The sequence below is a fragment of the Antechinus flavipes genome, chromosome 3 (assembly GCF_016432865.1).
Source record: "Antechinus flavipes isolate AdamAnt ecotype Samford, QLD, Australia chromosome 3, AdamAnt_v2, whole genome shotgun sequence".
NCBI lineage: Eukaryota > Metazoa > Chordata > Mammalia > Dasyuromorphia > Dasyuridae > Antechinus > Antechinus flavipes.
Window position 1 is genome coordinate 17,042,460 of NC_067400.1, and position 14,814 is coordinate 17,057,273.

The 14,814-nt window shown below is 44.3% G+C and overlaps 1 protein-coding gene across 1 annotated transcript in view; it reads right to left on the bottom strand.

The window, feature by feature from the left end:
- Nucleotides 1-1,616: 1,616 nt before the first annotated feature.
- The window catches only part of RARRES1 (retinoic acid receptor responder 1), a 37,562-nt gene continuing 24,364 nt past the window's right edge, over nucleotides 1,617-14,814 (bottom strand). The window contains exons 2-6 of the mRNA XM_051983091.1: nucleotides 14,227-14,286; nucleotides 13,346-13,523; nucleotides 8,382-8,518; nucleotides 2,432-2,494; nucleotides 1,617-2,342 (exon numbers count right to left, since the gene is read on the bottom strand). Coding sequence (XP_051839051.1) covers nucleotides 2,208-2,342; nucleotides 2,432-2,494; nucleotides 8,382-8,518; nucleotides 13,346-13,523; nucleotides 14,227-14,286 — 573 coding nt within the window. The 3' untranslated portion in view covers nucleotides 1,617-2,207. The remainder of the gene's footprint in view (nucleotides 2,343-2,431; nucleotides 2,495-8,381; nucleotides 8,519-13,345; nucleotides 13,524-14,226; nucleotides 14,287-14,814) is intronic.

Below are 14,814 nucleotides of genomic sequence, written 5' to 3' on the forward strand. Positions count from 1 at the left end.
TGGACTATTGTGATGATCTGGTTGTTCTTACAGCCTCAAATGTGTTTCCAATCCAGTTCATCCTTCACTCAGCTATCAAGTTGATCTTTTGAAAACCCACATCTGGCCATGTCACCCCCTTGTTCAATAAACTCCATTGGGTCCCCAGTACCTGCAGGATCAAATTAAAAATCTGTTTGACATTCAAAGCCCTTTATAGTCCCATCTCTTCTCCATTTCCATTCTTCTTACACCACATCCCCCCCGCAAATACTCCGTGGTCCAATGACCCTGATCTCTTTCTGTACCTGGAATCAGACACTCCATCCCATAACCTCCATTTAAATGCTCTTCTTCCTCATCTCTGCCTCTTGATTTCCCTGATTTCTCTCAAGTCCCAGCTAAAATCCCACCTTTATGTGGGATTTTTAACTCTATTTTCTCTCTGTGACTAATTTATTCTGTATATCTTGTTTGTGATTGGAGGTCATTTGTGTGTTGTCTTTCCGTTAGACTTTGAGATGTTTGAGATGAGCTGCCTTTCTTTCCCAAGTCAGTGTAAATAAGGGAGGGGTGCTGGGCAAATAGATGTCAGGGTGTGGGGTGTCAAGAATGTGCTAGAGAACCTGGGTCATTCATAGTGTTACTAATGGTCATAGGACCTCATGATACAGTGGAAAGAGCTCAGTTGATGTCCACGGGTCTGTTCCTCTCTTGTGTGACTTTGGGCAGTCCCTTCTCTCTAACTCTAAATCTGTGACCCATGATCCTCCAGAATCTGATTTCTGTAGGATCTTAGGCAAACCTTTTGCCCTCTGGGGGTCTGTTCCCTCATCTGTAGAATGAGATGGTTAGACTAAAAAACTTTGGCAGTCATCCTTTGACCCGGCTCCAAGGCTTTAGGCAGGCGGTGCCGGCTGTTTTACCATTCCACGTAAACAGGGAAATGTTCATTTTTTTGTCAGCTAGAGCTTTTAAGGCTGCTGCTTCGTCATTATTGGCCCGAATAATTTGCTTAATACGTTTCTGACGTTGTCACTGACCTTCCATGACATGGTACCAGTTCTGAGTACCATCAGATAATGGGAACATCTATTTTCCATCCCTTTTGTTTCCTTCCGCAGCCATTTTGGTCCTGCCCCTAGGAGGCACGCCATTGGATTCAATTAGAGCTTCCATTATGTGTTCTCCTGCTTGCTATTAAATTACTTAGGCTAAGGGGAAAAACCAAGGGTGCAAAGTCTTTTGTGAGTGAAAAACAGAAGGAAGCTTGGTATACTGGAAATGTAACGCCCGAGAAACTGAGACAAGATAGACAATTCGGGAAACCGAGTCAGGACAATAAAAGAGAACTGTGGCACAAAAGAAAGACGACTAACTAGATCCTGAAGTCCTGGATTCAAATCCCATTTCAGATGTTTACTCCCTTTGGGTGTCTGGGCAAGACTCTTACCTTTTCTGGGTCTCGGTTTCCTTGTTGGTTAAATGAGAAAGTTGGACAAGGCAGCCTTTTTAACCCATTTCTAAAACCTTCCCCTAGACTTTGTTTGCCCATCCATGCTTTACGATCTCAGTTTTAAATTCACTCTCCGTCCTCAGCAAGCCTTGCCAGTCAAAGCAAATGATGACAAAGCCAGTTGTCTTAATTAGAAACGTAATCATATTTATTTGACCGTCGATTCTTGGGCTAAAGAAGAAATTGTTCTGCTGGAAACCTTAAAATCATCATCTTAAATCAGCTTAATATTTATTTCCCTTTCAATTTGCTTTTATTCAAATATATTATCTTTATTTACCTACTGGCATGGATACTCTTGAGATTTGAATGATATAAAACAATCAGTTATAGTATGACAAATAATATTGGGGGCCAGCTTTGGAGAATAGCAAATTCAACCAAATTCTGGAAGCTGTTAATTCGTTCTGGATTTCTAGGTAGTAGTTTAGGGCTTGACCAGTCCTGACATTCAGGCCCCAAATTAGCTCCGAGTGAAGATAAGTGAACTCGTGAGTTATGGGAACCAGCCATGTGCTCCTAGAAGCTGATTAAAAAAATAATGTGCGTTTTTCTGAACATTGACTATTTAATCACCGTGTTATCTACATCTCCAGAACACTTGGAGTTGATTCTAGTCACCTATGGTACCAGGTAGCAGCTGAAGCCATTGAGTATAATTTGAATTTGGTAGAAGCATAATAAGGAGGCTTTCGGAAGTTACTATGCGATTTTATAGGGAATGCTCTCCTGAGCCTTCACCATGCCCAGAACCATTTTCTTGTGTCCCGGAATCTTGACAGTGATACTGTGTTTTAGAGGGTTTTTCAGGATGCCAGACCAGATGCACCTGGCAGGAAATGATCTCCTAGAAAAGACAGGATAGAAAGCACCGTTACTGCATGGACACATAATGAATGGAATGTTTATTGACTAAGGGTTTGTGAGATCTCTTACCTGGCTCTTGAATTCATGGAGCAGGACCTTATAGTGGAGAGCGATAAAATCATCTGGCGTTATCTGGCAAAAGCAAAGAAGAATGAGCATGAGAAATAGCTTGAATTGGTATCAGATCAAGTAAATCAAAGCAATCAAGTCAACAGATGCCTGTGACGGGCCAGATCCTGCTCTAAGTACTGAGCTACAGAAGAGTTTCAATGGCTTGCTGTTCAACCAGTGCAGAGTTAATTAACTCCAACCTCGTATGTACATAGTTGTTAACATGCCGTCTTCCCCACTGGACTGTGACTTTGTAGAGGGCAGGGGTGATTTTTCCATTATTTATTACTTTCAGTGCTTAGTAAATGTTTGTTGACGGACATCATGCTAGATAAACTCAGCGTTTCTTTTCTTTCCTTGGGGATGATGTTTTAGAATGAGATCTGGGAGGAGGAAGTTTTCCTTTTCTGCTTTGGTACCATCTTGTAATGTGACTAAAACGTGTCCTCGTCAGCAATCGCTATGACTCAGAGAAGGTTGGTCTTGGTGGTAATGACACTGATTTGAGTTTTTCGAAAGGTTGTCTCCTGGTGCAAGAGGGATTAGGCTTCTCTGGTTCCAAATGATAGAACTCAAAACCATATTTAGAAAGAAACAGATTAATAATAATTAAAATAATAATAATAATAGTATTTATATAGTGTTTTAAGGTTTACAAAACATTTTGTTTTATAAAACACTAGTATGTTAAGGTTTATAAAACACTTTAAATATTATCCCATTTTGTCCTCACAGCAAGCTGGATGATAGGTGCTTTTATTACCCATGTTTCACAGATGGGGAAACTGAGGCAGAAAGCGATTCAGTGCCTTGGGTTACACAGCTAGTCACGGTTTAAAGGATTTTAACTCGTCTTCCTGACTCCAGGGCCAGCAATCTATCTTGCCCATGTTCTGCCATGGTTCTACCTTAGCTAAGAACCTCTTAAAATTGTTATCCAGTGTTAATCAAAAAATAGAATGCACTGCCTTAGGTTCCCCCATCATGGAAGTCATCGAAACGTAAGATTTCAGGGTAGGGAGGGTCCTCAGCAGCCATCTAATCCAAGCCATATAAGGAAGTCCCCCCAACTAATATGGCAAAGGAATGGTCATCTAGCTTCTGCTTGATGGGCTTGATGCTCCACTGAGGAGGAGCCCACAGTTTCCAAGCCCAGGCTGGATGACCTCTTGTTGGATGATGTGTAGGGGGGCTTCTTTTCCAGGGATGGGGCAGACTAGGTGGCTGTGTCGCCCCTCCTCTTAGAAAAAAAAAAATATCGCATTTGGACTTAAGAGAACCTGGACCTGAATTCCAACCCTTCTTATTCCATGGGTCAAGTTACTGAACCTCAGTTTCCTCATCTGTAAAGCAAAGGGGTTGGGCTATAGGATTTCTGTTGTCTCTTCCAAGCTCTAAATCCATGACCCTAAGTCACCAGGAGCCCAGCCTGAGGAAGATGGCGGATAAGAGCATCCAAGAGTGTGGATAATTCCCTACCCAGAGTTGGTAGCTTTTTGCCATTCTTGGCAGCTTATCCCCCAAGAGACTGCTCTAGAACCAGCCAGCTAAAACACCGGCCCCTGCGGAGGGCTAGAGAAAACCCCCCTCCCCTTGCTTCTAGAGAAGCTTTGCCGATTTCCAGTCCCATTTGACCCCAACGGTTCTGGAGTGACGAGATCCACTTTGTCCTGTCTGGGTCAGAAGGAGACTGCTCCGTCCAGATCCCGATGCTTCTGTTTGTCCACCTCATCTCATTAGCTTGTTCTCTTCCTTTGCTGAGCTTCTCAAAAGCTGACTGGTGTATGTCATCCTTTTCCTTCAGTAATTAAAAAAATCTGTTTTATTTTTAAATCTTGGATGATGTTCCCAGGACAGTGGCTCCTAGTTCTGTCCTTCAGAAGCATTGTCTTGGAGGCTGATTTTATGCTAAACAGAGACAGGACTTGTGCTGAAGTCAGTGATGGGAATCTGGCCCCCCTGGATGAAATCGTTTACTTAAGACACATCAAACACATTAGGCCAGTTTCCCATTTTTACGGCGGGCAATTCCCAGTATCCTCAGAGTTTCAAAACTCTTGTTCTTATAGTTATTGCCTTCCTCAGTGAAGGCTTCTCGGTTGATTTCCTTGGAGAAATCCTTCCCGGTGGGATTCTGGGGCTTGCGCTTAGCTCACCGCCCCTCACTCACCCTGTGCCTAGAACTCGGTTCTTGGGCAAGGGCGGATGCCAGAATCCCTCTTGGCCTTTAGAATATCCTTGTTTCACGTCATGGGGTCCTCCTTAAGTACTTTTACCTGGACCAATCATCACAAGGTCTGTTGGGTGAGTCGGTGAGAATTCACTGTAACTTTGATCCCTTGACAAAGGGGTTGGAAGACTGGATCACAAAGGTAGAGCTGTAATGAATCCCAATGGCCGCCCATCCCAAGCCCCCCATTTTACTGAGGAAGAGTTTGCCCCGAGTCCCACAGGTAGTGAGCATGAGATCTGAAACCCAGTCTTAGGTTGCACTTTCTCTGGTTCTCTGTTGACCCATTCTGTATGTATCCATATGTTGTCCCTGCTCTTGCTACATTATTGTCCCACTCCTTTTCTGGGCCACTTACAAATTGGAAACAGGGACTGAGAAGACTCAGTACACACCCTAGGGTGGGAAATAGTGGTTTGTGCCCCAGTAATATAAATAAAGGAGCCAACTTTGGGGGGCTAGAGCTGTGATTTCTTTAGGATGGAGACTGTCCCAGCTAGGGCTGGTTCCACTGGCTTTTGCTTCTCCCCATTTTGTCTTTTTAATGAGATGGTGAGCCATGGAAGGGCTGGTCTGGATTTGATGGGAGATGGGACAAGTCTGGTTTTCCCAAGGAAAAATTCCAGGAACAATTGTTTCCCTTAACACCCTAAATGACTTCCATGTTCTATCTCCTGTTAATGAGGTTTTCTTTCTTTCTTTCTTTCTTTTTTTCTTTCTTTCTTTTCTTTCTTTCTTTCTTTCTTTCTTTCTTTCTTTCTTTCTTTCTTTCTTTTTCTTTCTCTCTCTCTCTCTCTCTCTCTCTCTCTCTCTCTCTCTCTCTCTCTCTCTTCTCTCTCTCTCTCTCTCTCTCTCTCTCTCTCTCTCTCTCTCTCTCTCTCTCTCTCTCTCTTTCTTTCTTTTTGGCTGAGGCAATTGATGTTAAGTGACTTGCCCAGAATCATACTGCTAGGAAGTGTTTGAGGCCAGGTCCTCCTGATTTCAGGGCTAGTGCTCTATCCACTGAGCCATCTAGTTGCCCCATAATTCTTTTCTGAGGGCACTGGACTTGATAGAGTCGGGTTGAGTACGTTTGCGAAAAACTTTAAAGGGCATCCTCCTATATGGATCCATATGGATTCAAGAAGGGAGGAGGGGGAGAGGGAGAGGGAGAGACAGAGAGAGAAGGAGGGAGTGTGTGTGTGTGTGTGTGTGTGTGTGTGTGTGTGTGTGTGTTCAAGAGAGAAGGGAGAACAGAGTGACTGAGCTCTCTGTGAAGGGCTGTGTAGATGATGGATGATCCAGGGCTCCCTTTTTGACTTGGGTAAGAGGCCTGGGGCTCTGGCTCAGGTGCTCCCAATGGCACCGAACACCTTAATTCTTTTTTGTTTTCAGAACTCTCCCCAGCTGTTCCCCAAGTCCCGGGGGTGAGAGTGATGGAGGCTGGCTGGGAGCCAGTGGAAGCTCAGCTACATTTGTTGATCTGTAGCTTATGTTTTTATTTAAATCTCCATTACCCAAAGTTCTGGAAGTATCTCGGGCTCCATTTGTTTCCATGCTGATGGGCCTGGGATGCTGTGGGCTACTGCATCACAAAGTCATTGGGAATAACCGGGCCCCCACCCAGTTGGCTGGAATGGAGCCAGTTCTGCTCCATTCCCACTTCCCGGCGGACTCTCCGGCCTGCTCAGGTCTGTATCGGCTCTTTCTCTCTGAGCACAGATGCCCCCGACACTGAGCCAACTGGGCCTTGGGTGGTTTGGGGGGAAAAGCCGGAGAACCCCCCCCCCCGTGGCCCCACGATCAGACCAAGGGAACGCTGTTCCTATAAATGAGTTTTTTTAAAGGGAGCACTAGACTTTCCCCAAATGGGACAGTCCCCATTATCTCTAATTACTGACACTTTAAAATCGGGGCTCTGGGAAGTGAGTTTTTACAGTTCTCCTCCAGGTCCCTTAACCTCTTAGTGCCCCCGCCATATCCCAAGATTACGCTCTGCCAAGTCTGCTTAATCAGTATTTACTGACTGTGGCCGTGGCCCAGAAGGGAGAGACCTGCTTTGATAGAGAGAGCTTCTTCTCTGGAAGAAATACAGAAATGCTTGTAGAACTGAATTGAGTTCCCCGTCCCAAGGAAATCACAGGTCCAGCCCCGAAAGTTGGCCCCTTTATTTTTATTTACCGGGGCACAGGCCACCGTTTCCCACCCCAGGGACATCTCTCTGGTGGGCACTGAGTTTTCTCAGTCCCCGTTTCCAATTTTTAAATGGCCCAGCAAAGGAGTGGGACAATAATGTAGCAATAGATGGATACACAGAATGGGTCAACAGTCAGAGAACCAGAGAAAGTGCAAGGAGGAGATTCTTTGTGGAGAACTCATCACAAAGTATGGTCCAGAATCACATGGGATAAGAAAAATGATATGGGCTGCAATTTTTGCCAGTGATGGGAGTAGCACAAAATGGAAATCTGGGTCGATCCAAACATCAAAGTCCCTCGCTGCTTATTTCTGTCCTGAAGTAATCGTTCTGAGGTTCCAACAGGCTGTTCTAGATCGAAGAAGAATTCTACTTTGGGTTGCCTGTTTTCCACATGATTGGCAATTGTGTTTCCCCTCGGCATTTGCTTGATCCCCATGCGATCAGTAGCCATGTGGAGGATGCGTTAGTCACTATTCCAATGGAGGCACCGGGCCAAAGGATCCCTAGCTTTCTTCCCCACCCCCACCCCAATCCTGGCATTTTACAGAGAAGGAAACTGAGGCTCAGGGTTGGGTCTTGACTTTTTGAGGTCCCACAGGCCAGATGTCAAAAGGGAGACTTAAACCCAGGACCCTGGAGCCAAAGCTTTTCAGTTGTATCTGGCTCGATATTAAGCTGTGGAGCTCCAGAATGACTCAGCTGGGGGCCATTTTACAAGATATCTAGTCTAATACAATTTAGGAGAAGTAGACAGAGATGGGGACTAATGGCTGAGCTCAGATGCTTCGTGCTTAACAAACATTAATTGGATGAAACTGAACTAAACATCATGGATGAATGACTTCATGAATGTGAAGACTCTTTCCACTGGAGCAGATTGCAACCCATCTGGGCCTTGTCACCTGGCCTAGGTTCTTCCCAACAGAATCTGTTAGAGAACCTGATGGATGGATAGCTTTTCACCTTTCTGGTGGACCATCCATCTGATAGAAGAGAAGAGCTTTGCAAGTTTAGAACCACAGAGATCATGTGGCCTAATCCCTTCATTTTACAGGGAAGGAAACTGAGTTCTGTAGAGGGTCGGGGACTTTCAGGACCTCCCAGTTAGGAGGAGTCTGAGACACAGGAAGGGAATAATGCTTGTAGTGGGGCTGTGGACAACAGGCCATCAATAACCTTGTGACAGAGCATTCACTGATAACAAGCACGGGTCCTCAGAGGAGATAAGCATGATTTTCGCATAAATACCCACGGTTGAAAAATGAATTTATCTCTAGCCGGGAGGGTATGTCCTGTGCCTTTTAGTCTCCTGAAAGGAAACTACAATCTTGGCCAAGCAATCGAAAGTTCTTATCTAGATTCTGGAAACCCCCTAACATGGCAAGTTAGCCCACGGGCTGCCAAGAGGGCCAGAGTGCATTCTGGGTCCCGCTCCTTCCTTCATGGGGCAGTGGGGTGGATTCACTCTTTAATGCAGATTTTTTTTCTATATTGCTTACCCGTTTCTTTATATTAGTGATCTGCTGCACATAATAGTATGATGTCACCGTCGTCTTCTCCCACATCACGAAAGAGTTCCCGATCATGGCTAACTCCCACAGGGGCTGCAGAGATGGATCCATGTTTCCAAACTTGTCTGAGAAGAAGGAAGGAAGAAGAGATGTATTAGTGTAGTGGAGAGAAATTTCAGTGCTAAACTGAGGACCCGGGCTGTGAAAGGCATAGCATCTGGAGCTAGCCATGGGACATCTTCCTGTTTGGTCTCTGCTTCTCTGAAACCTTCCCTGCTGCTTCTTGCTACTGTGGGGAAACCAGTTATAAAACACTGAGGGATCCCCAAGTCTTTGTGCTCCGTAGTTCAAAAGCAGAACAATGGCGTCAAGGAATGACCCTTCAGAAAGGGAAAAGTGACTTCCTTCTCATTTTGTGCTCCTGGAGATTGAGGAAGAGAAGGGAACGCATCCTGGGTCCTCATTTGGTCCTGCCCGTGGAATTCCAAGAGACCCTATCTACCTACCTGCCAAGCTCCTAAAGGGAAGGGGCCAAAGAACAGGGAAGGGTTAGAGAGGGGCAGGTGCCTGAAAACCTATGGATGATCCTTCCTCTCTACTGGACGAGACTTAGAAACTCCAGGGAGACCGCCAACGATTACACTCTGGAGCATAGAAGAAGCCCAAGAGTGGAGACTTGTGGGGGACCCAGAGTGATGGGCCATCCAACGAGTAACGGCTCGTGCTCCATCCTCCCTGCAGGGATGAGAATAGGGAGCCAGCGGCCAAGTATTCAGGACTTGTTCTTTTTAAACTCCTCTGCTCTGCATAGAGTTTGCCTTAGTAGGGGAGCATGTCACCCCAAGGGAGGTGTTCTACTATGGCCCTAAGACTTTTGGATGCTAATTCTGCCACTGAAAATAAGAGGGAGTGCCTTTTTTTCACAGGGCGTGTGCTAAGCCAAGCATCCAATGGGAAGGACTCACAGAGCCGACACTCCTGGAATAACGAGATGGATTACATTACTGGACAGACTAAGGGCAGAGGCAGCCATCTTTCTGAGTATCACAGAGAGCTTGGCAATTTCCTTAGGTTCCTTCTGATGGAGAGAGCAACTTTTTGCCTGACCATTGGGTTGCCATGGCAGAACAGGATCAAGGGAGGGGCCAGCAGCACCCCCGGTGGAGCAAAGAACTCCCATGCTTTATAGCATGTGGAAATACAATGGAATACAATGCTCCATGTCGGAGGGGTCTGGAGCTGGGTGGGACTTTTGGGGCTGGGAGCGCACTCTGATGCTAGTTGTGCACCTGATTAATCGCTTTATCTTTCTCGACATCTGTTCCCTCGTTCATAAACTGGAGATTACAGTGACTGTAATATCTTCCTTCAGGATTAAGGACCAATGAATTAATATATGCAGAACACTTTCTTTTTTTTTTTTTTTCTGCTGAGGCAACTGGGGCTAAGTGATTTTTTCAGGGTCACCCAGCTAGAAGTGTTGAGTTCTGAGTGCTCTATCCACTGAGCCACCTAGCTGTCCCTGCAGGGCACTTTCTAAATAGCACTTATCAATACTGTTACTCGATGAGATAATAGATATAAAGAATTTTTCGGGTTTTAAAACACTATGAAAACTACAAAATTCAAAGGTTTGCTTATAAGACTTTCCGGGACCTTGCCTGACCACACCCTCTCATTCGCCGGGGTCTCCGTCCAGTCTCAGGATGCTCTGAGTGTCTGCTGTGGCTGAGTCACAAGATTTGACTCCAGACTGTGAGATGGAAGGAGCCTTGGACTGTGAGATGGAAAAAGCCTCACCAGCTGGGTCCTTCCACGTGCCATCTGCTTGCATCCCTAAGTTAACAAGCCGCGTTTGTGTGTGATCACACAAAATAAAACGGTGACTGCTAAAAAGAATCGCTTCTTAGCAAATGAGCCTCCTGCAGGAAACTCATCTCGCGTAAATCCCACTCTGTGCTGGCCACTGTTTCACTCTTAATGGAGATGATGCGAGAATAGTGAAAACAATTTGTGATTTGGGGAAGAAAAAGGACTGAGAATAAGGCCTAAATATCACGGGCCAAAGATGTTATCTTCCTATTCTCCATCAGCAGGTGCACCTCCAAATTTTTCAGATTCAAAAATAACCCCCCGATGTCTCCAAACCGAGCTGTTGAGCCGGTTTGGTGCTAATCAACCATTTTTTCCCATCCCAATTTGCCTTTTAATTGTCCAAATCTACCAGGTAATTTCCTGTTTCCCCACTTCCAGCATGTTAGCTGCAGGGATAAATGGGAAATGATGGCTGCTCCTGCAGATGTTACCATAGAAAGTGGGTCCAGATGTTCAGTTGTTTCTCACAAAAGTATTAATCAGTATTTCAAAGATGGATTTGTCATTCCTTGCTACCATGATGCCTGAACAGCTGGAGAGCTAAACTCAAAGAACATTAGATAGAGCAAAAGACACTGGCTGGAACATTGGGATGTAAACACATTTATAAAGCAGAACAAAACCTTCTTCACAGATTCATTTTCATCAGTTTCCTTATTGATGCCCCATTATGGACACCTGCAAATCTTCACTCAGTTTGGATTTAGATTTAACCAACATTTATTAAGTGTTTTCTATATGTTAAGTGCTTTATGTGTATATATGTATATAGTATAAATATGTATATATATATAGTGTATATATATACATACATATAAATATAAGTAATTATGTTTTACATATATGTACATATATGTATATTTAAATTTTCATCTGATCTTCACCACAACAAGGTAGGTATTATTATGATCTTCATTTCACAGATGAGGAAACTGAGGCAGAAGTTCAATGATTTGCCCAGGTCACACATAAGTACCTGAAATTGGATTTGAATTTGGGTCTTCCTGACTCCAAGTTCAGAGCTTAGTGCCCTGCATCCTTCAGCTGCCTTATTTTTAATTTTTAATTTTTTTCCTGCTCACCTTGATTCATCTTACACTGTTCTTACATTCTTAAAATATCTGTCAGCTAGAAATCTGACACTGTAGAAGGCAAATTGATTCATGGGAAGTTGGACTGATGGCAGGGTTCGGATGAAGAAGAACCTTCTAGGAGCATCACTCATTATTGGGGATAGAGTCTGGATGTATGATGTCACTGACATAAGGAACTCCCAGGTAAGGAAATTCCCTTTATCAATGCAGGTAGGTACTTCCCCTGGAGATCTGGGTTGGACACTGAGAAGGGAAGGGTCTAGTCCTGACTTACCCTACAGACCACATCATAAATAGACCTTGAATCAGAGGTTTTTTTGGCTCCAAATTGTTTCTCATATCCCACAGGATTAACCCAAAATTAAGCAGGACAGGACTTCAACCAATTCAACACAAAGGTATAGTCCAATGCTTTGTCTATGCTACAAGGGCATTCTGAGCTATGAATCGTTAAATGTCTATAGCACCTCAAAGGTTTGGAAAGATGTGTTGTTTAAGTATTATTTCTCCTATTTTATAGCTGTGGAAACTGAGGCTCACAGCTACTAATGAAGAAATTTAGAATGTGTTCATTCTCATATTAAAAAGGGGAAATTCCAGCAGAGAACAAAATCAATTCTAAATTCTCTTAGAAAAATTCTTCCTAAAAATATTTTAGGGAAAAAAAAAAGTAACCAGGGTTACTTTGTTATGAGTGAAATCATCAGTTATTTCCAGGGACAGCTCTGGATCTCAAATTGACTTTATCTACTACCAATATCCTCCAACTGTAATTCAAATGATTGATTTTCTGTTTTGTTTTGTTTTTTAAAGTTGAATAACCAATTCTTTGCTCTATCCTTTCTCTTTCTCGCTTTTGTTGGGAAAAGTGCTTGGAGACAAAAATTTTCCCCTAAGAACTGCTTTGACTGCATCCGCAGAATTCTAAAATGTTGTCTCATTGTTATCAGAATGAAATCATCTGTTGTGTCTATAGTTTGTTCTTTGATTGACCAATTCTTTAAGTTATTTAGTCTCTAATTAATTTTTAATCCTTTCTTCAGTGGTCCTTAATTTAGTATCTTTTTTTGCTGCATTATAGTCAGTAAAAAATGTATTTAATATTTCTGTCTCTTTGCATTTGGTTGTAAAGTTTTTGTGGTTTAATATATGGTCTATTTTTATAAAAATGCCGCACATAGCTTAAAATATATATATATACACACATATATATATGTGTGTGTGTATGTGAATTTTATTTATATGTATACACATGCATACATATGTACATATATACATACATACACACGCAAACATTCTTTTCTATTCCTCTGTAGCAGTCGCCAGAAATCCACTATCTCTAAAATTTTCGAAACTTCTCATCCGAGCCTTTAAATTTTTTTTTCGTTGTTTGATTTGTCTACATCTGACAGGAACATATTGAGGTCCTCCACTATTCTAGTTTTACTTTGTATTTTATCCTGTATTTCATTTAATTATTCCTTTAATTACTATAGTACTTGGTAATATAATACATAGTGATAAATAATTAGATAGAAATATCATTATAATTCAGATTGGATTACTACTAATAAACCTATAATTGGATCATAAGAATTAGATTCCTTGAAGAGTAATCCAAATCCAAATTGGCCACTAGCGTCTTTTGAAATGTCAATTGGCACAAAGTAAGGGAGAATTTCCTTCGGATATTTTGGAGGTGATGTTATTGATTGGAAACCAATTGTTTCTGTTCAAACAGACGGCCTTCTTGTGAAAGAGGATAGTAGTCATGTTGTCAGGGATGAACAACCAGGCAGGGACGAGTAACTTTTAAATCTCATGCAAGCAATCAAATGCTCAAGATCTTGTCCCTGTTCTCCACCTGCCCACAACTGCGGCTTCAGAAAAAAATTTTGGATCGTTCCCCTGCTCCATCCTTCGGTTCAGTGACCACATAAACTATCGGATACCCTGGATGTTTCGATGGATGCCGGCACATACCTGGGATCATGGTTTCGAAAGGGGGTGTCTCCAGCTGCTTTATTTGCTCGTACAGTTTGTAATCCTCTTGCTCTCTTTCCTTTTGGTCTGGGAGCAGTGTGCAGTTTATGTTGACAGTGGGTACGGGTTTATGCTCCTTGAACCCCACTTGGGCAGAGCATGTGCCCAGTTGCAAGTTCTTTGATTGAGGAAAGATATACATACAAACAGAGAGAGAAGGTGGGGGGGGGGAAAGGAGGGAGAAAGGGGGAAGGGAAGGGGGAAGAGGGGAGGGAGAGTTAGAGACCAAAACAGAGAAACAGACAGGGAGACACAAAGAGAGAGGCAGAGAGAGACAGAAACACAGACACACACACACACACACACACACACAGAGAGAGAGAGAGAGAGAGAGAGTGTCAGCAAGGGGGGAAAGCCCAGGAGGAGATCCTTGGGAGCAGGACATGGCCTGGGACCCTCTGGAAGAGTCTGACTTTGGGTCATCTGGCTAGGGGAGGGGAAATCTGGAGGGATCAATAACCTCTGGCTCGCTCATGTGCTTTGGGGCCACTTTTTGTGGGGATTATAGAGGTTGAGATGGGGGAACCTTAGTGGTACTGGCAGGGTCCTCAGGAGGCACCCAGTCCACCCTCTGGAGGATAAATGACTGAGCCAGCTCCATAAAGTTGCTGAGGGGCTCAGGAGGAGGTGGAGTCCAGGTCTTCCTGTGTCCAAGCCCGAGTTCTAGTGGGAGTCTGGCCCTGTGTGTCTCACGGTTTCGCCTTGCCCAGCCCCCTTGGGTCCTCCTGGCACACACAACTACACCCCAGCTCTCCTGCTTTCCATGACCCTCTCCCCTGGGGCTTCCTCCTCCCTGGCCCATCCCTGGGAATCCAACCCACCTTGGTCCTGTGGCTTTCTACGGAAAACGCCACTTTGATTTCCTTCTCTCCTTTCATGATCTGAAACAGAGAAAGGAAAGGTTAGCCCAGGACGTGCCGTCCGGCCTGCAGACACAGGCGGGCACCCTTCGCCCCATCCCGGACGGGCTCAGGCATTAGCCATCCCAGTGCCCACCTGGCCTGTGTTTGACGGCATGGGATCTCTGTAGGAGATCATTGGGCTTTGTCATTGGGCGGGATTTATTTAGACGGGCAATGAGCGGGCGCGGTGGATCCGCGGGGCCTGGAGTCAGGAGGAGCGGGCCCCGTCCTTCCCAGCCGCTGTCTCAGGGAACCCTGCGCTCTCCAATTCCCGTCCAATAAGCTGGAGAAGGAAATGGCAAAGTACGCCAGTGTACTGGCCAAGAAAACCCCAAATGGGATCATCGAGTGCCCGATGTGGCTGAAAATGGCCGGACTTCCGCTTTTGTGTAATATTTACCTGTCTCTGTTTAAACAGAGATTCTTCACAAATAAGGAAGGTTTCATTCTTTTGTGCCAAGCACAGTGCCTAGCATGCAGTAGGCGCCTAATGTTTGCTAACCGAAG